Below are 19,121 nucleotides of genomic sequence, written 5' to 3' on the forward strand. Positions count from 1 at the left end.
CTGAGCTGGAGAGAGCTTGGCGCTTGGCCCAAAGGGGTAAGGCGTGACGGGGATAACTGGCAGATGTTGATTGGCTGTTTGCGGACAGGAACAAGGCTGTTTGGCAATGTCCAGTTGTATGTAGAATCAATTAAAATAGAATAATCAGAGAAGGCGGGAATTTGAAGAAATGGATGAACGACTCTCTGTAGAGTTATCAACGTAATTATCGTGGGATTGGGGGTGTCGACAAGAGTAGGAGAGCACTGCGTGAAGACGATCTATAGATCGCGGAACTTCACATCTCTTATGCAATGACGCAACCTTGTTCCTAGTTTGGTATCATGCTACTCAACTTCTTTGTATCATTTCTCTGGTTCTTTCCAATTCTTCCAGCCATGTTATATCATTTGTAGGATCATTCCCGCTTCGATGTATTGGAGCTGGCAAACAGAGTATGACACGTGGAGATCTTACCTGGATAGCAAATGGCCAGTTCTTTATAGTAACCAGGCTTTTTTGAAGGCTCATATGGATTACATACGTCGTATGTCAATAGGAATGAGCTACAACTAGGGTCGACACTACGCATGTAGATCGTAAATCCTTATAATTTGAGAGTAACCCATGCGTCAAATATACATTTGAGATATCAATCCTGTACAAGATGTTGTACTGATTGTATAGTTGGCCATGCCTTCGATCTCTATCTTGTCGCTTAATATGGTCACCTTCTTGTGTCGTCCGTTTCGCCTTGCCAGTTGATACACAAAAATAGTATTTTGGATCATTAAACCATGTATGATACCTAGATTGAGCCCGGAAACTGTTCTCTCTAGTAGCAGACTATAGGTGCGCTGCCTATTTATAAAGCCTACCAACGTCGTCATATAACCAACTCCCACCTTCTTTGTTCAACAGCCACAACAAGACGTGACAAACGAATATACAAAACATGACCAATGAATCTAGTTGTTTCTGCAATACTCGAAAGCTTCCCACAAACCATCACAATACCGAAAGTCGCCTCATCCATATACATATACTCCCTCCACATCAGCCCAGTCCGCTGATTGGCCAACACGCACGCACCCACATCACCACCATCAAATGCAGATATAACTCACGACCCAATCCAATCCACCCCAAATTCAGAACAATGGGGAGTCTAGCCAACTCCCGCTGGGCACCGAACACATCTCAAAGTGAACGGTACACACCTCAACCCGGATACCGCACAACATTCTCCACAAATAGCAGTATCCACAATGTCCGCAATCAAAGCAGGACGAACACAAGAACCTCCAGCCCAGCTTCCACGCCACCATACCAGCCACATCATCCAGGCACCTTATTACCACCGGCCGAGGAACTCTCTCGATTCATGAAAATTGTCGCGCGACTGCGCTGGAAGCTACCCTTCCTGGCTGAAGGGTACAGACTAGCAACGATGACTGATGGCGTTGAACCGGGTGATACCGTGCACGCCGAGATAATGTTCAAGATTGACTTCCATGAATATTATGCTCTACTAGAGCGTGCGATTGTGCATTTACTTGCTGTTTTTAACATTTCCGTTTCCGCGGGGAGAGGTGGGGGTGTTAGTGTTGATGGAAATGGACGTGGTGAAAGTGTTCACCGATACCATGCCAATGTTCTTGAGGCATTACGGGAACAGTCGACACCTTTATCGCCTGTTCTTGGGAGTGGGGTTATTTATTCGCAGTTGCAGCGCGCGAAGGATTTGCGGAATCGATGGAAGACCGCAGATTTGACACCTGAAGAGAGGGAGAGACAGGGGGAGCGGAAAGAAGTTGTTGCGCTTGCGAGTTTCGACTTTGAAAGCATTCTATCTGATATCTTTCTGGGGTTGGAGGAGTCTTATGTGCGTGCCAAAGATCATGTTGACAAGTGCATCCGGCCGGATGATGGGCCTGAGGTTGAGGCAGATGAGGAGGCTGGGTGGGGATTTATGGTTGATGCTATGGACTGGGAGGCCGTTTGAATGTTTGTTTTCTGGTTTATGTAGATACATTGTAGCATCGGTTGCTGGCGACTGGTGTTGCCTGAGTTTGCGTTGTGGCTTCGATTTGAATTTTGACATGGAGAACATCCATGCTTCTGTACTTAGGTACTGAGATGTCTAGATTACAATGCATGATATTACTAAGTCCATGATATGCATGGCAAAGGAACCAACTTCAGTAATAACTTATATCTGATCTGATATCAATCTTATGAATCTACACCTAACACCACTCCACCAAATCAAGATCAATAAAAGCATATTCAAATTCAGAATGATATCCATAGCACAATCAGTCGCAGATCCAGACCAGTCCAATTCCAGTACTTCGAACCCCGATTCCAATACCGATACCGATCTGTTTTTCCAGTGATGGAAACCTCTCTAATATTCCCAGCCGAGAGAAAGGAAAAGAAACCCAATGAACCGGTAACACGAGACACCGAGAAGTGAAAAGAAATAGATAAAAGACCGGGGTATGACAATCCACATATCAAAGTAGACCCGAGAAGAAGGAGTATAGGAAAGACAATAGATAATAGAAAAGAGGAATGACAATCGTAATCCGTGAGACTGGATAATTGTTAGGGGAGTGATATACAGGAAAGCCGTATAAATAGTATTGGATATTGACATCCCATACTAGACCAAACCCAATCAATAGTCTCGGAACGCGTCAACAGAGAAAGTTGATTTCGATTCGGATGCTTGAGAGTCAATCTTGTCTTGTACACGGCACCTCCAGCCTGAGGAGCCATCATCGAAGGGGGAATACGAACAAAAAAAACCAATCCAAAAATCCAAATCGCACAAGAGGGGGAATGAGAAGTGAAAAATCGTCCCAGCGTAGCGGTTATAAACAGACATCATGGGCAAATTGGGAGATCAGAAGAGAAAGGGCAAAAAAGCACATCAAGGGGCATAGAGCATAGAAACAGGTGATCCATACACATCGCTCGCTAGAGAAAAGGTCCAAGACATCCATCCATAAAGCCGTGACTACAAAAGAAAAACAAAAGAAATATTCATATCAATGGACGTCTAGGTAAGACGTCTTGGTGATACTTGAAAAGGACTGAGTACTTAGCCATCCTCATCCGAGGCATCAGCAGAGTCTTGCTCACTCCCGTCAGCGCTGGCGCTCGTCTTGGTCTTCTTGGAGCTCAAGACGTCGTCATGGACTTCGCTTGACTTGCGCTTCTGTCCGGCGCCGTTGGCTTTCGCAAGATCCTTGCTGATATCCTCAAATGTGGCAGATTCACCAGCCTCCACGCGCTTTTCCATAGCGGCAACTTCATCTGCTGTCAAGAAACGGCCACCGGGACCACGGGGTCGGCGCATGGCATGGTTGTGTCGTGACTCGTGGAGATAAGGCTTGCGACCCTTGGACGTCAAGCGCAATTGTTCTTCGAGCTTTTGACGCGCTACTCTGCGCTTCAAGATGCGGTGGAATTGCTTAGCGTTGACGTACAAAGGCGACTCCTCCTGATTGCTGTTCGGGACCATGTCTTGGGAGGCCTGGTTCTGAACGGCTGCCTGGGGGAGCGGGGGTGCGATGGAGGGTCGGCCGACGTGAGACATAACCTGTGCGTTGGGTGCATTTGGGCTGCCGACATGGCTCATGCGGCGTTGCGATAGCTGCGGATTTGGCGGCATCTGGACTTGTGATCCCATTGGGGGCATCTGTCCTCCCATCTGAGGAGAGCGGGGGTTGCGGTCCTGCTTCATCTGCATGCTAGCCATGCGCGGTGAGCCTCGGGATCCTGGCGCCATCTGTCCGGCCATGGAGTCCTGGTGCAGGGGGTAGAACTGTCCCGAGGCTGCAGCGGTAGCCATGGCGGCGGCCTGTGTTGGTGAGATACCATAGCCCTGAGGCATAGGCGCGGGAACACCGTAACCCTGAGGGAAGTTCATCTGTTGATGAACGGCGCCGGATGCATTCTGGGCTTGTTGATAATGCGGTTGCGATGGGACGATGGGAGAGGTCTGGTGGGAGGAGTGTGGTTGGATAGGTGCCTGGGCGTTGGTAGGCGATGCCATGGACCCGACAGGAGGACCAGCGTTGGGCGCGCCGGTTTGGTAAGGACCAGGGATGTGAGAGGGTGCGTGGGGATGTTGGCCATGGGACTGTTGATACTGAGGAGGGTACTCCATGATGATCGAATGTGATAGATTTACACGGCGTGCAGCCCTGTTTCAAGATCGGTCTAAAGTGGCGATGGATTGCAGTCACCAATCAGACTGGGCAGATTGAGTTAAAGTCGCACGTCAAGACGGATCAAGGTTGACGGGGACGTTTGTTTGGTGTAGAGCGATATCGCGGGGCGCGCAATGAGGCAGTCACCACAAGCGTCAGGCTATGCGGCTAATGATTCGACGATAGGTCTGCAGGGGGGTCTTCGCGTCAGCCGAGCGCATCGCCTAGCGGTCACTGGATTGGGTGGGGGGAGAACAACAACACAGGGACCAGGCACGTACAAAGGTATTGGCCGTCAAAGGAAACTCTTTAAGCGGGCCTGTGAGAATAATCTCGAACGGCGGGTTTGGCTCTTTTGTGCAAATCCACACGCCCACAGTCGGGTGTAACGTGGTTGGGCTGTGATGCAGTACCGGGGGTACCCCTCGACGCGATGCTTGATGCGTTGTCAAGAACCTGATGATGCCACAATGTGGTGGCTACTTCCAGCACGGTCACAATTCCACTGCCACGTCTGTTTCAATCTGAGGCGGTGCTGACTTTGCGACCTTGATGTCAGACTGCGACTTTAGGCTCCACGCAAGACTAGAGATGAAGGTTAGCATTGTCACTAGCCAATCAACGCGACAAGCCAATGATCGGTGCGTTGTCCGACAAGCACCCAGGAGGAGGGGTGTTGGGATTCCGAGGCGGGTTAGACCCAGGCTTGGGGCATGTATGCGTTGGCAGTGAAGCTACATACTTTTGACTTCTGCAGAAGCAGATGAAGATTTGAGGCGAGACTAGACACGACCCAACAGCGAATCAACGCGACTAGAAGTATGTTAGTTGCAACTGGATACCCACGAGGGATGATGTAAATGTCAGGGACGCGTGCAGGGAGAAATACAAAGCGCGGGTAAATCGGAACCAATAAGAGAGGGGAGGAGATAGATAATAGTCCAATCCCACACGCGTTGTTTTGGGGAGCTCGTTACCATAATAGGCACGGTGGAACAGATTGGACAGAGATAATCTCCGTGGAAGAAGAGATCCAAGGTTGTGATTTGACCAGAGATGGGGGGGGGGGGATCGTGCCAACGAGGTTCTGTGCGTGTCACGGACAGTTCCGCTCGGAAGTGCAGAGTGTAAAGATTGTAAGGGAGTGTAAAATAGTGTAATCGGTGTAATAGTGTAAAATGACATATAGACAACAGGCATAGACAATAACATACGCGTCTGGGGAATCTCAAGAATAAATGCGATATATCTTACCTTCCAAATAGACACCTTAGGATATCAAGTACAGGGTTACCCCGACGAATAGTGTTAGAAAGGGGGCGCTGTGCAATGGTTGGAGGACTGAACAGGAGCGGGCAACCAACGAGAGAAGGCAGAAGAAGGGAAAGGCGAAAAAAAGGGCGGATGGGGCAGTTTTGTAGGAGATTGACTGGCCGCTGTGGGTGACCGCCTTGAGTGTGAGGGTTTTGAGTGGCTGGAAGAGGTTACTGCCCCATTACACAGTATTACTGGCTGATCGGACACGTTTGGTGGCCTTAATTGGCGCAATTGGTAAGGCTGTGACCATACGGTAAGTTTACCATCCGGCAGTTCCGAGACTGTGTGACCATGACGTAAGTTACCATCACGGGGTTTACAGGTCACTGATATCACTTCACCTCACTCTATACATTGCTTCGCTGGTAGTAGATTTTGTTCATGGATTGTTTTGATAATTTTGTTTCATTTCGTTATACTCCTTTTTCTACGGAAGTAGACTCGGCTCTCTGTCCTAGTCGGGTAAGTGTCCTCCACCTCATGTCCCATTCAACCATGATCCTTGCTCTCAGATACTCTGAGAACAGTAATCAGAGTATTCAGAACACAGTCCTCACCTTTCTGCGTTCCCCTTGTCACGGTACTCGTCACAGTCCCAAAATAGTGTGATGAGATGCGAGTGGCGGTAATGAAACCTCCTGGGCGCCAACATTACAATCAGGGCGGAGTGACGGCGTTTTTGGACCTTGGAAGTGTCGACCTAGCGCCTTACCCTTCTCCTAAGATACGACTGATTTCCCTGGAAAAAAAAGTGAATAAAAAGACAAATCAAGTCATGACGCAATCCGTTGACCCGAACTAATTTCATGAATTGGCGGTCGAATGCTCACCGTTCATTGACATCTCCACTCCTCGTATTCCATCGAAGCTCTTGAATCCGTTGAAATTGCACTTAGGCCTACAGTATATGGTAGACATATACTCTGTAGTATATTCCACGTGCATTCTAGTCATGAACCGTCATTTTAGTAGCATCCATGGGCCATTCACACGAGGCGAAACCCCCGATTCGCAGGAACAGATGGGTCCGATCTCCGGACCCCACGTGTGGAAGCTTGACCGCCTCGGAACCATAGAGATCCGAGCTTCTGTTCACCGTGTATCTTGTGAGGCATTTTATAGAGAAATTTACCATATGTTGCGATTTGGAGATTTGATCAATCCTGTGTTTAAATTCAAATGTATGCAGGTGTAATTTGCGGTTTTGGCGGATGAGCAACTCCATATTCCATTATCCATATCAAACATATATATTGCGCAACGCTTCAGCATCATGAATATAAAGCCAGTCCCAATGTCTGGACAGATTCAGCCAGACTTAAGCTAGCAAAAGTAAACTTAAAAATAGCTACACTTGAGCAAAACTCTCTGAGACTTGGGTATTCTTTTATTTCGGGACCTTCTGTCCATTCTCAATAACATAGATCTCCCGGACATCGGAATTTCCTTGAATGCCGCGATGACACTGCAAATCTTTTCGATAATGGAACCTACGGCGTGCATGCTTATCAGTACTACTCAATGATGAGAGGCAGCTCGATAGGGGGGATCTTACGTGGTCGGGATGCTTCCCGTATTGTGAGCCAGCTTTTTGACGTCTCTGAACTGGCAGCGATTGGAATATCCGGGTGCCTGTATATAAATTCAGAACCATTCAAAGACAAGGAAAGATGAAAGAATAGTTCATATACATACTTGCGCCCATAATAGTAGGTACACAGTATGGTCAGACAAACAACAGGGGCTGAACCGAGTGGAATCCCAAGGCCTGAATCGAGCTTTGATTTGTCGGACATGTCGATATTAGAAAGCAAAAGATTTGGATTGTTCCATGAATGTGCGCTGTAATAAGTTGGATCTGACCGAGTATCTGATGATATGCGATAGAGAAGTTGAGCAGTAAAAGCAATTCTCTATCTCAGAAGTTCCCATTTATGCTGTCATTGTCACGTAGAAGGCCATATTATAGACGTATATATAGGTTTCTTAACCACATTCGAAAATGGCACCAGAACTCGGTCTCGGGACTAGGCTTTATATAAGGCCCCATATTACAACAGGCACCACTTGCAAAAGAGATTTTGGAACTTGGAAATGAGAAATAGATGAACAATTTATCAAGGAAATGATAACATGAAGCTCAACGGCCTTCAAAATAGTTCGGAACCCATCTGGTTTGAATGCCATGAGCAGACTCTGTAGACAAGAACGCTTTAAAGGCCAGATCGGAGCTTAGGCTAGACGGGAAGACTTGAGTACGTTCTACAAACTTTTGATAAACTCCTTTCCAATTCACAGAGGACGACTTGATGTAAATAAATCCAAGGTGGAGTAGTATAGATATAAGGTGGACCATGAACCAAGCTTTGGATTTGAAGTACATGTACTGTTATCACAGGTGTTTTCCAGATATGCACCAACCAACCAAGCAATGACATCCACCAGTCCATTATTCAAACTATGATTCGTTCATCCAATATACTAAGTGCAAGTCATCAACTCTTCAGCCCCTTGCAGTGGCGGTGGACCGCTTACTCAGCACACCCGCTCCGGGGACTCATGTGGCTTTTCCGCATGGACAAATCGACTCGACCACAATTGCATTCTGCTGTTCTTTGTGCTTCAAGCAAATCGAGTCTCTGGCTGGCGTGCCTTGGTGCTCATCTCTCCAACCTGAAAGATCCAGGCCCCCACGCCTCTCAGAACCCTTCCCCACAAAAAAAGCATCACAGACGCGCTCCCAATATTGGACCGATACATGACGTCTTTGTTGACACCCACCCATTCGACTCTTGCGACCATCCACCCCCGAACAAGCACAGGCAATTCACATCTCGCCGAACTTGCGCTTATCACCCTGCGACTGCCCTTTGAGCCGCGCTCCTCGCGGAGTTCGCGCATCGGTGTACCCCTGTCACCACTTGCATCCCACTTCCGCACTCCGATCTCCATACACGTCGATTGTTGACGATCGCCCCCGGTGCATGGGGTAGAGAGCAAAGATGGCTCCAGGCGGCGCTGGAAATATTAAGGTGGTGGTGCGAGTGCGGCCTTTCAATAGTAGAGGTGAGTTGAATATGCCAGGAGGGGTCATCCCTACTGCAGGAAGCTGACCATCTGTCTCTTTGTAGAAATCGAGCGCGGCGCAAAATGTATCATTTCCATGAAAGGTCCTCAGACCGTTATCACGGCACCACCCGGCGCACAGGATACATCGTCACGAAAAGGCGGGAAAGGAGCTGTTGAAGGGCCAAAGGTGTTCGCCTTTGATCGATCATATTGGTCATTCGATAAGAAGGCACCGCATTTCGCTGGCCAAGACGACCTCTTCGATGACTTAGGTTCTCCGCTTTTAGACAATGCCTTTGGTGGCTATAACAACTGTATTTTCGCATATGGTCAGACCGGTTCAGGAAAATCATACTCTATGATGGGTTATGGCAAGGAATATGGTGTCATTCCGCGAATTTGCCAGGACATGTTTGAGCGAATTGTCGCAATTCAGAAGGACCAATCTTTGAACTGCACAGTTGAGGTGTCATACCTGGAAATCTACAATGAACGAGTACGAGATCTGCTCAACCCGTCAAATAAGGGCAATCTGAAGGTCCGTGAGCACCCGTCTACTGGTCCATACGTCGAAGACCTGGCCAAACTCGTGGTCCGCTCCTTCGAGGAGATTGAGAACTTGATGGACGAGGGTAACAAGGCCCGAACGGTTGCCGCAACGAACATGAACGAAACCTCGAGTCGATCACATGCCGTCTTCACCCTGACCCTAACACAAAAGAGACACGACAATGAGACATCAATGGACACCGAGAAGGTGTCGAAAATCAGTTTGGTTGATTTGGCAGGTTCAGAACGAGCTAATTCAACGGGTGCTACTGGTGCACGATTAAAGGAGGGTGCGGAGATCAACCGTTCCTTGTCAACGCTTGGTCGTGTCATTGCTGCCTTGGCGGATGTCTCTGCCGGAAAAAAGAAGAATGCCTCCATGGTTCCTTACCGTGATTCAGTGCTCACATGGTTGTTGAAGGATTCATTGGGTGGTAACTCCATGACATCTATGATTGCAGCCATTTCTCCTGCAGACATCAATTTCGAGGAAACTCTTGGTACTTTGCGATATGCCGATTCCGCCAAACGAATCAAGAACCATGCCGTTGTGAACGAAGATCCAAATGCACGCATGATTCGTGAGTTGAAGGAAGAATTGTCACAGCTCCGATCCAAGCTGGGAGGCGGAGTAATACCAGGAACAGCCGGTGCAATCGGTGGTGTGGGAGCTACTGCAGAGGAATCTTATCCCCCTGATACGCCGCTGGAGAAACAAATGGTTTCTATCCAACAGGCAGACGGAAGTGTCACGAAAGTCAGCAAGGCCGAGATCGTGGAACAGCTCAACCAGAGTGAAAAGCTTTACAAAGATCTCAATCAGACTTGGGAGGAGAAGCTGCAAAACACTGAGCTTATTCACAAGGAACGTGAAGCTGCGCTGGAGGAACTCGGTATCAATATTGAAAAAGGCTTCATTGGACTGAGTACACCGAAAAAGATGCCCCATTTGGTCAACCTCAGCGACGATCCCCTTCTCGCCGAATGTTTGGTGTACAACATCAAGCCAGGCACCACCACAGTTGGTCACATGGACCAAGGCCAAAGTGTCGAGATTCGATTGAATGGATCCAAAATCCTTGAAAAGCACTGCACATTCGAGAATGTGGACAATATTGTGACAATTGTGCCCACGGAAGGAGCTGCCATCATGGTCAACGGTATGCGGGTTGACAAGCCAACACGACTGAAGAGTGGTTTCCGAATTATTCTTGGTGACTTCCACATCTTCCGATTCAACCACCCCCAAGAAGCCCGAGCCGAACGTGTTGAGCAGAGCTTATTGCGTCACTCCGTTACCACCAGTCAGCTCGGATCACCTGCGCCTAACAAAACCCATGATCGGAATTTGAGCAAGACCGGATCTGAAGTGGATGGTGATTCAACCGGGACAGACTCACCGATGCCGTCACAACGTGGCCGTGAATCGGATTGGTTCTTAGCTCGCAGAGAGGCTGTGAATGCCATGGTTGGACCGGATCAGATTTCTCATCTGCCAGACGATGAGCTGGATACTCTGTTTGAGGATGTGCAAAAGGTTCGAGCGGGCCGGCGTGGCCTGCCAGAAAACGAGGAAGACTCCGACTCCATCAGCTCTTTCCCCATTCGAGACAAGTACATGTCTAACGGGACAATTGACAATTTTTCTCTTGACACCGCCATCACAATGCCCAGCACCCCAAAGCATACTGACGAAGAAGAGTCAGGAACTGCTTCGCTCAACCAAGCTCGTCAGGACATGCAGCGGCAGCTGGATCGTCGCAAGGAAGAATTCCAAGAAAAACTGAAGTCCGTGGAAGCATCCTCTACCCCCGATTCCCCAGAGCTCCGAACCGAGAAAGAGCGCATGGAAGAGGCTCTGCGAAGCGCCAAAGAAGAATTTGAGGAGCAACTGAGAAAGCAAAAAGAGGTATTCGAAACTCAAATGCGAGATATGGGCAAACCAATCCCACAAATCTTCGAAAATGGCTTTACTAAGCTGGACGATCGCGAACTTGGCGTTGCACGATCGGTATTTGGCCGCTGGTCCCAGCGCAACTATGTTCGCATGGCGGAGAAGATCCTGCAACATGCCTCGCTCATTAAGGAGGCACAGATTATGAGCCACATCATGGATAAGCATGTGGTTTTCCAGTTCGCCATTGTCGACCATGGCCACAACATGGAGTCGTCATATGATCTTGTGCTGAACGGAATATCTGGAGACGAGGACATCCTGCTAGACGAGGCTAAGAAGCCTTGTGTGGCAGTACGCGTAATTGACTACAAGCAGTCCGTGATTCATCTTTGGTCAATTGAAAAGCTCCAGCGTCGCGTTCAGGCCATGCGCCAACTACATCAATACATCGATCGTCCCGACTACATTCAACACTTCAAACTCGACAACCCTTTCTCCGAACCGTGTTCACCTCAGTACTCTCTCGTTGGCGATGCCGATATACCCCTGACGGCCGTTTTTGAGACCCGCGTGCAAGACTTCTCCATCGAAATCACGTCACCATACACTCAAAATGTCGTCGGAATCATTCGACTCTCACTCGAGCCATCCTCTGCCCAGGCACCGTCGTCAACTCTGAAATTTAACGTCGTCATGAGGGACATGGTCGGGTTTGCAGAGTGGGAGGGGTCTGATGTACATGCACAGTTGTTCGTCCCAGGCATTTCAGAGGAAGGAGGCGCAACCACAACTCAGATGATCAATGGGTTTGAGGATAGCCCGGTCCGGTTTGAAAGCGTGCACAGCATGAGCTTGCCACTCTCGAGTCCTCGGACAGCCGCATTGAAGGTCTGTGTCTACGCTTGTGTGACTTCAGTCCATCTTGATAAGCTACTGAGCTGGGACGATATGCGTGACTCGGCAGAGCCTTTGCCACAAAAGCGCACTGCTCCTCGAATTGCCGAATCTGAATTTTATTCCGAGGAACGGCACGACGTCTTTGCTCGAATCCAGATTCTGGAAATGGCTGAGTCTGGTGAATACCTCCCCGTGGAGGTTGTCCAAAGCAGCAGTCTTGATGCTGGCACATCTCAGCTTCACCAAGGGCTGCAACGCCGAATCTCCATCAACATGACCTACAGCTCGACCGAAAGTCTCCCATGGGATGACATAAACAACATTCGCGTGGGATCTGTTCGCCTTCTCGATCCATGGGGAAAGATCCCAGACCAGGATTTCCAGACTCCGGACGTTCCCTTGAAGTTTGTTCAAGAGCCAATGGTCAGGGACAACGCCGATGGAACCTCGCATGTGACAATCGTGGGTCAGTGGGACTCAAGTCTTCACGGCTCTCTCTTACTTGATCGAGTGACGGCAGAAAAGTACCGGGTACAAGTGACAGTTCGCTGGGATCTTGTTTCAAGTCGTCTTCAGAACCCCGTTGTGTTCGAGGCCGATCAGACCCTTCAAATCCAGGGCCGTACCTATGTCCGCCAGCAGTCAATGTTCAAGCAATTCTGGAACTCTATTCGTGTTGTGCATTCGACGACCCGGATGTACTCCTTGGTCATTCGTCCAATCTCCGCCAAGCGCGCCGCTGACCTGTGGCGCATGAACACACAGAATGACTATGTCAAGGGGGAGGAGCTATTGACTACCTGGGCACCCCGAAAAGTCTCTCTGGTGCGCGACTACATTGCCGCTCGTAAGCGTAGACTACGTGTGGCCGAACTCCATGCTGCCCGAGGCGCTCTCAGTGCAGGCAGTCTGAACGCATCCTCGGCTCGCAGTGGAAAGTCCACCCCAATGCGCGGCACAGATCTCAATGAACGCAAGTCAAAACTACTTCAGAAGTACCTTGATCTGTGGTCGCTCAAGCAGGATCCCACCGAAGCGATCCTGATCCGAAGTAATACCGAACCCCCTACAGATGGAGCGGCGAGTGCGTCGTACATCAAGAACTCAAATGATGCCAATGGCTTCTCTGACAAGGTGTCACTCAAGCCTCGCTTTGTGGCAACCATTCAAACCCTTCCCAAAAATCCTTCCGCCTTGAAAACGGGCTACGTGCTTACCCCCGATGACACAAACAATGTCTGGGTTCGCCGTTTCGTGGAGCTCCGCAGGCCGTACCTCCACATCTACTCTGTCCCAGAGGGCGACGAGATCAACGCAATCAACCTCCGCAACTCGCGAGTGGACCATGCTCCCGACTTTGCCAGACTACTCGACGGATCTGGAGCTGGAGCGGACCGCTCACTATCCGCTAAGGGACGACCGAATATTTTCGCCGTCTATGGAACCCAGAATACGTTCCTCTTCGCTACTCGTACCGAGGCGCAAAAAGTGGAATGGATCCTGAAGATAGACGAGAGCTACTTCAATAGCAACAGTCCCAGCGCGGCTGCAAGCAGTGATGACCGATGATTCTTTTCATTTGCCAATAGTTGTGCTGCAGACATACCTATGGAGAAGCGTTTGCTTCGTCTGCTTCATGTGTTATGATATTACGGGTCTAAGTCTGCCTTCTGCCTTATCCTTTCCTTTTGCCCGTTTCCTTTCATGACCTGTTGAGATACCCCTTGAATATATCGACTCGCGTGGCCTCCTTCTTATGTACATAATAATCCGATATAGTTGGGACTATAGATTGATTGCGCATATCTTGTTCTATTTTAGGAATAGCGTGGTATCAATGTCAGACTAATAAACAATCACACACCAGACAAGAAATGAACTAGGTTGTCGCGAAGCCGCGAGTGGCCAGCGACAGTGCGGAAGATCTCAATGTACTATGGGTTTTATTGTTAAGCTGCTTGCTAACCAGTCGGAGAGATTTGTAATTAGATGAATTGAGATCAAACACCACAACTCGTGCGGGAGATGTGGGAGAGAAGACATTGTGGAGCTCAGCTGGGAGAGGCTGCACTATAAGCCGAACCTGGACTGTAAGAGCTTCAGCCCACCTGGTTTAGAATCGGTTCTTTAAGCCGCGATGACCTTGGACAATGAGTGGCAAGGATATGTCTGAGGAGCAGCGGTTTGCTTACCACGCCCCCCAACCCTACGGGCGGCGGAGCTTGAACACAACAACAACCAGTAAGTACTGTGAATCTTGCCTTATAGAACTCATGTACTCAGTCTCTATACCACAGAGCACAAGCTACAGGAGCATCTCTATTTGGCCACACCAATAAAGCAGTATGTGTCTTTCTGGAACATAGTCCCACCCCTCCATCTCCCAAGATCGTGTTCGACTTGTACAGCTGCGCAGGGGTGATACCCTGGTCTTTTAGAAATTCAATACAGTTTCCCCCTTCTTTGGCCATGGAGTAGCCATTACAGTTGTCTAGGATGCTATTAGACTGCGTTGGAGAAGGAACGGATCCGCTAGTTGTCGTGGGGGTTCCGGTAGTGGTACTAGTGGCCTATGTACAGGAAGTTCTCTCTGTGTCTCTGGATGAAGTCGAAGTGGCTATTGTAGGCCCGGCTGTTGCTGTACTTGTACTTGTGGGTGCTGTTCCGCTCGTACTAGGAACACCAGCGGATATCACCCAGAAGGCCTCGGCGGCTTGACACTTACTATATCCCGTGGAATTATATTGCAGATCGGGCCCATCGACGGGAGACTGGTAAACTTTGACTAAGACAACATCATAACTTGTCATGTTAAACACATCTATGAGTACACACTTACAATCCAAAATCATCTCTATGATATCACTGGTACTTATGTGTGGATTTGGATGTCTCAGCTGCGTTGCCATGGAAACAATCAGCTTTGACATCGACCATATTGGACGAAAACACTTGACCACGTCTCAACAGAAGACGTAGAAGTGATTGAAACCCACTGAGCTATTCGAATTTTGAGGGCATACTTCGAAATACTCCAAATATGTTCACCCAACGCCCCTCATTCCGCTACATAGCGACAGGCGCCGTGGTATCTCTGTTCGCCCTTACATTCCTCATTCTCGGCACTGGCACACCCCGCGAACTCTCATCAAAATATATTCTGAAGGCGCCTTCAAGACCTTGTCCAGCTTCGAGTTTCTCAGGGAATCAAACTTGGGATTTTGTCGTGGAGCGGGATGGAAATAACCACGGGCTGTCGGAGGACCAGTGTCGCATTGCATTCCCTAAGCTATATAACGAGCTTGATAAGTCTTCAGCTTTGAGAGCCGATCGTCATTTCACATACAAAGAATTCGATTCCCGGACTGTGGATGACCACATGGTCCGTGGTATCATTGATCGCGGAGAGGTTAGTAAACACTGGACTACAGTGACACTGCTATGAGTGCCATTGATACTAACATTTCAACCTTTTAGTTATATATCGTCGACTATGCTCCCATGCCTGTTACAGCAACTCGCGCCCGCGCAACCCTCAACTCCCTCCACCGAGCCCTAACAGCCTTCCCAGATCGACACCTCCTCCCTAGCATCGAATTCACATTCACATCAGAAGATTTCGCCGCAGACTCGAATGGCATCGGGCCCGTGTGGGCCTATTCTAAGCGCGACTCGGACGAATCAGTCTGGCTGATGCCCGATTTCGGATACTGGGCCTGGCCAGAGGTCCAAATCGGCCCATACCACGAAGTCCGGCGTCGGATTGCGGCTATCGACGATGGAGAATTCAAAGGAGATGGCAGTTTTGTTCCTGGTCTGAAGTTCCAAGACAAGAAGAAGCAGCTCGTGTGGCGTGGTAGTCTGGCGACCAACCCTCCCGTGCGAGCTAAGCTGCTCAAGTCTGCGTTGGATCATAGCTGGGCTAGTGTGCGGGTTATCGACTGGGATGATGAAAATGATATCCGATTCAATCTTTTGCCTATCGAGGATCACTGCCGGTATATGTTCCTGGCACATGCGGAAGGCCGGAGCTTCTCTGGTCGTGGTAAGTACCTGCTGAACTGTCGCTCTGTTGTCATTTCGCATACACTTGAGTGGCGGGAGGCTCATCATGGCGCGCTTATATCGTCCGGTCCAGATGCCAACTATGTTGAGGTTGACCGTGACTTCGCCGACTTGCCGCGCAAGATGGAGTATCTTATTGACAACCCCGAGGCTGCGGAACGCATTGCTAACAACGCTGTGCACACTTTCCGTGATCGGTACCTTACCCCTGCTGCTGAGTCGTGCTACTGGCGCCAGTTGGTGCGACAGTATGCTGCTGTCTGTGATTTCGAGCCGGTCTTGTTTTCGACTACCCGCGAGGGGAAGATGCAGCCTCGAGGTATGCCTTATGATACCTGGCTATTGACGCATTGATATTTTACATATGATTGCTATCCCTTTCTTGTTTTACTTGCATCCCGGTGTCTGTTCAATATTCCCGGCTGGCGTTGGTCTAATGACCCGGATGATAACGATATTCTCACTTTGTACATGACCGAAATATGGATTGGTTGTTTTTGAACACGATATTTAGCTTGGATATCTAGTAGAAGACCCCAGGTATGGTTCACAGCAACTTTTCGACTGAAAGCATCTTATTGTCGTCTCTATGCCACAGAATTTGCTGCCAAGTATAAATCAACACTGCGCAACGCACTCGCCAAATCAACATGAAAGAATGGCCGAGTCCTATTTTTCAATATAGCAGCCTTCAGACCAGAAGCATCCGACTGTTTTTCTTGAGCCTCAATCCAGTTGTCAGAGCGTTTCGAAGAAAGAGGCTCGCCGGTGGATCCAGCCATCTCAACATCAGATGGCCCCTCCTGACTATTCAGCTCGCTTGAAGCAGTCTCCTGGCTTCCTGTTAATGGCAAAGACCCAAAGCCTGCAGCACCGAGTGCACGCTTTGTCCATCGATTCTTGATATTCGCAAAATGCCACTGTACAGCAACAGGGGCGGAGCGACGATCGAGTTGCTTGCGCACGTCCATCAAATTCTGTACACATGTCACATCCACATTATTGACAGCGGAGAAATCAAGAATGATAGCACGGAGAATGGGTAGATGGTGGCCATCTGTGTTTGAAGAAACTGGGTCGTTCCATGGACGGTCTCCCTTCTTTGTATACGCTTCTGTGTTTGTTTGGCGGGTGCTCTTAGATAATGTATTAACAAGGATATCAGAATAGTGGTTTGCATTGGGGTAGTTAAAGCCTTCGGAAAAGCGGTAGAGAAAGACACCGGGTCGGGGGTTCTCGAGTTTGATAGCTGGATTTGCGTCTGCATCTTCCACAGAAAGAAAAAGGGGACGCTGAGAGTTTTGGTCGTTCACCCAGGTTTGGCCTAGGAAATGCCCTGGGGCTTTTGCGTGGCGGAATAATAGTACCGCGACTGACAAACAGACCGTTGCGTAGATACTGTTCGGGATTGTGCTCACAATTGCAACAATCAAACCGACTGCAAAGATCACGGCGTCCAATGGCGAGATGAGCCAGAATTGGTAGATTGTGTTCGGAGGCACAATTAAGTCACCCACTGCATGGATGATCACTCCTGATAATGACGCTTTGGGAATATAGAATAGCCCAGGAGTCAACGCATACATGGCTATCAAAACCACGCAAGCAGTGATGATACCAGCAAATGGCGATCTGACACCAGATTTTGATTGAATTGCGGAACGCGAGAAAGAGCCTGTTGCTGGGTAGGCACCGACGAAAGGGCCCAGGAGATTCGTGACACCAATCGCAATAAGTTCTTGCGAGGGATCGATTGTGTAGTTGTTGACTCGTCCAAAAGACTTGGAAACCGCAATATGCTCAATGAGTAGCACTATCACACAGGCTGGTAGCTTCGGAAGAAAGAGTTTGATCACGTCTCCTTCGAGTACTGGGACACCGGCATGTTCGAAGCCTCGAGGCACACTTCCAACCAAAGCGAAAGCAGGACTGGCACGGCGGTGGAAGTTGACCGCGAAGCTGATAACAGCAAAGAGAATAATGACAAACACGGTCCTCAAAGCATCCAGGAAGAAGAAGAGCTTGGAATAGCGTGGATGCTTGCGAGCACCATATTTGCAGGCCTCGCGGAGGGAGTATAAAGTGAATAACGCACTGACACCCATAGCGGCATCGTATCCCCGCGACGTGGGCAGAGACTTGAGGGTGTCAATAATGATTTTATATGCTGGTGCACTAGTACTGAAGTTGGCTGTTTCACCAAGTAGCCCCTTGACCTGCCCGGAGCAGATTGTTACTGAGGAGCCAACCATGAATGCTGTGATTGCAGGAAGGGGGATGAAATCGACAATAAAGCCAAGTCGCGTCAGGCCCATGAATGTGATGACACTCCCAGAAACTATGGCAATTGAGAGTGCGATTTGTGGACCGGGAATGTCTGGGTAGACGTTTTGAACATCAATTATAATGCTGCCAACGACTGTAGACATCACAGCGACGGGCTGATAAGTTAGTTTATGCAAGTGCTATATTCTGGCCGAAAGCTTACTCCGATGGTAATATCTTTGGATGTTGCAAAGAACCAATAGATCAAGACCCCCATGAATGATGTATAAAGCCCGTATTGTACAGGAAGGTTGGCCAATTTCGCATATCCCATACTCTGAGGAACTACAACGGCCCCAACAGTAGTCCCTACTGCGGTCAGCATAGGCTTAAACCAGAGTAAATTCTGCTCATACCTGCAACTAGATCACCCAAAAACCATTGAAAATTATAGTGTCTGATCCATTGTGTGAAAGGAAGCAGTCTGGCGAAGTACAGCCCACACTGCTTTCCGGAAGGAAAGACGTCGCTTAACCACCCCAGCACAGTTGGGTCAGCCTCATAATGAGGTGTATTTCTATCTGGAAGATTAGGAGGGTCTTGCAAGCCAAGGAATTTCTTGAGAGTTTTAGATCCCATATTCTCGACAAGTGATATTCTCAAGAGATGGACAGAAATGGACAGATCAGCATTGTCAGGAGCATGAGAAGGGCACCTCAGATTTAAATAGCCCAAAAGTCCAAAAGGAAACTCTATCCGAGACACTAGATCTGGCTGGCTCTTTCTTGAGCTAGCCATACCACAGCATTGTGATGTAGAGCCAATATCTCACGCTTGCACATCGGAGCCGCAGACAATGG

At 48.9% G+C, this 19,121-nt stretch overlaps 6 protein-coding genes across 6 annotated transcripts; 4 read left to right on the plus strand and 2 right to left on the minus strand.

Moving 5' to 3' along the window:
- Positions 1-1,138: 1,138 nt before the first annotated feature.
- On the plus strand, positions 1,139-1,984 carry N7508_005937 (uncharacterized protein; the record flags this gene model as incomplete). The annotated part of the gene is made up of 1 exon (XM_058464003.1): positions 1,139-1,984. The coding sequence occupies one exon, from the start codon at positions 1,139-1,141 to the stop codon at positions 1,982-1,984; it is 846 nt and encodes a 281-aa protein (XP_058320481.1).
- Positions 1,985-3,088: 1,104 nt separating this feature from the next.
- On the minus strand, positions 3,089-4,159 carry hapB (CCAAT-binding transcription factor subunit HAPB; the record flags this gene model as incomplete). Its single annotated transcript, XM_058464004.1, has 1 exon — positions 3,089-4,159. One exon carries the CDS (start codon positions 4,157-4,159, stop codon positions 3,089-3,091), a length of 1,071 nt encoding a protein of 356 aa, XP_058320482.1.
- Positions 4,160-8,364: 4,205 nt separating this feature from the next.
- Positions 8,365-13,500, plus strand: N7508_005939 (kinesin-3 motor protein uncA; the record flags this gene model as incomplete). Its single annotated transcript, XM_058464005.1, has 2 exons — positions 8,365-8,585; positions 8,651-13,500. The coding sequence occupies exons 1-2, from the start codon at positions 8,522-8,524 to the stop codon at positions 13,498-13,500; spliced, it is 4,914 nt and encodes a 1,637-aa protein (XP_058320483.1). The 5' UTR covers positions 8,365-8,521.
- A 581-nt stretch (positions 13,501-14,081) lies between these two features.
- On the plus strand, positions 14,082-14,649 carry N7508_005940 (uncharacterized protein; the record flags this gene model as incomplete). Its single annotated transcript, XM_058464006.1, has 2 exons — positions 14,082-14,172; positions 14,438-14,649. The coding sequence occupies 2 exons, from the start codon at positions 14,082-14,084 to the stop codon at positions 14,647-14,649; spliced, it is 303 nt and encodes a 100-aa protein (XP_058320484.1).
- A 322-nt stretch (positions 14,650-14,971) lies between these two features.
- Positions 14,972-16,350, plus strand: N7508_005941 (uncharacterized protein; the record flags this gene model as incomplete). Its single annotated transcript, XM_058464007.1, has 2 exons — positions 14,972-15,340; positions 15,409-16,350. The coding sequence occupies 2 exons, from the start codon at positions 14,972-14,974 to the stop codon at positions 16,348-16,350; spliced, it is 1,311 nt and encodes a 436-aa protein (XP_058320485.1).
- Positions 16,351-16,583: 233 nt separating this feature from the next.
- On the minus strand, positions 16,584-19,069 carry N7508_005942 (SLC26/SulP family anion transporter; the record flags this gene model as incomplete). Its single annotated transcript, XM_058464008.1, has 4 exons — positions 16,584-18,437; positions 18,485-18,630; positions 18,678-18,976; positions 19,062-19,069. 4 exons carry the CDS (start codon positions 19,067-19,069, stop codon positions 16,584-16,586), a joined length of 2,307 nt encoding a protein of 768 aa, XP_058320486.1.
- Positions 19,070-19,121: the final 52 nt, after the last annotated feature.

Source organism: Penicillium antarcticum, assembly GCF_028974205.1.
Source record: "Penicillium antarcticum strain IBT 31339 chromosome Unknown utg000005l_segment0_segment0, whole genome shotgun sequence".
Lineage (NCBI taxonomy): Eukaryota > Fungi > Ascomycota > Eurotiomycetes > Eurotiales > Aspergillaceae > Penicillium > Penicillium antarcticum.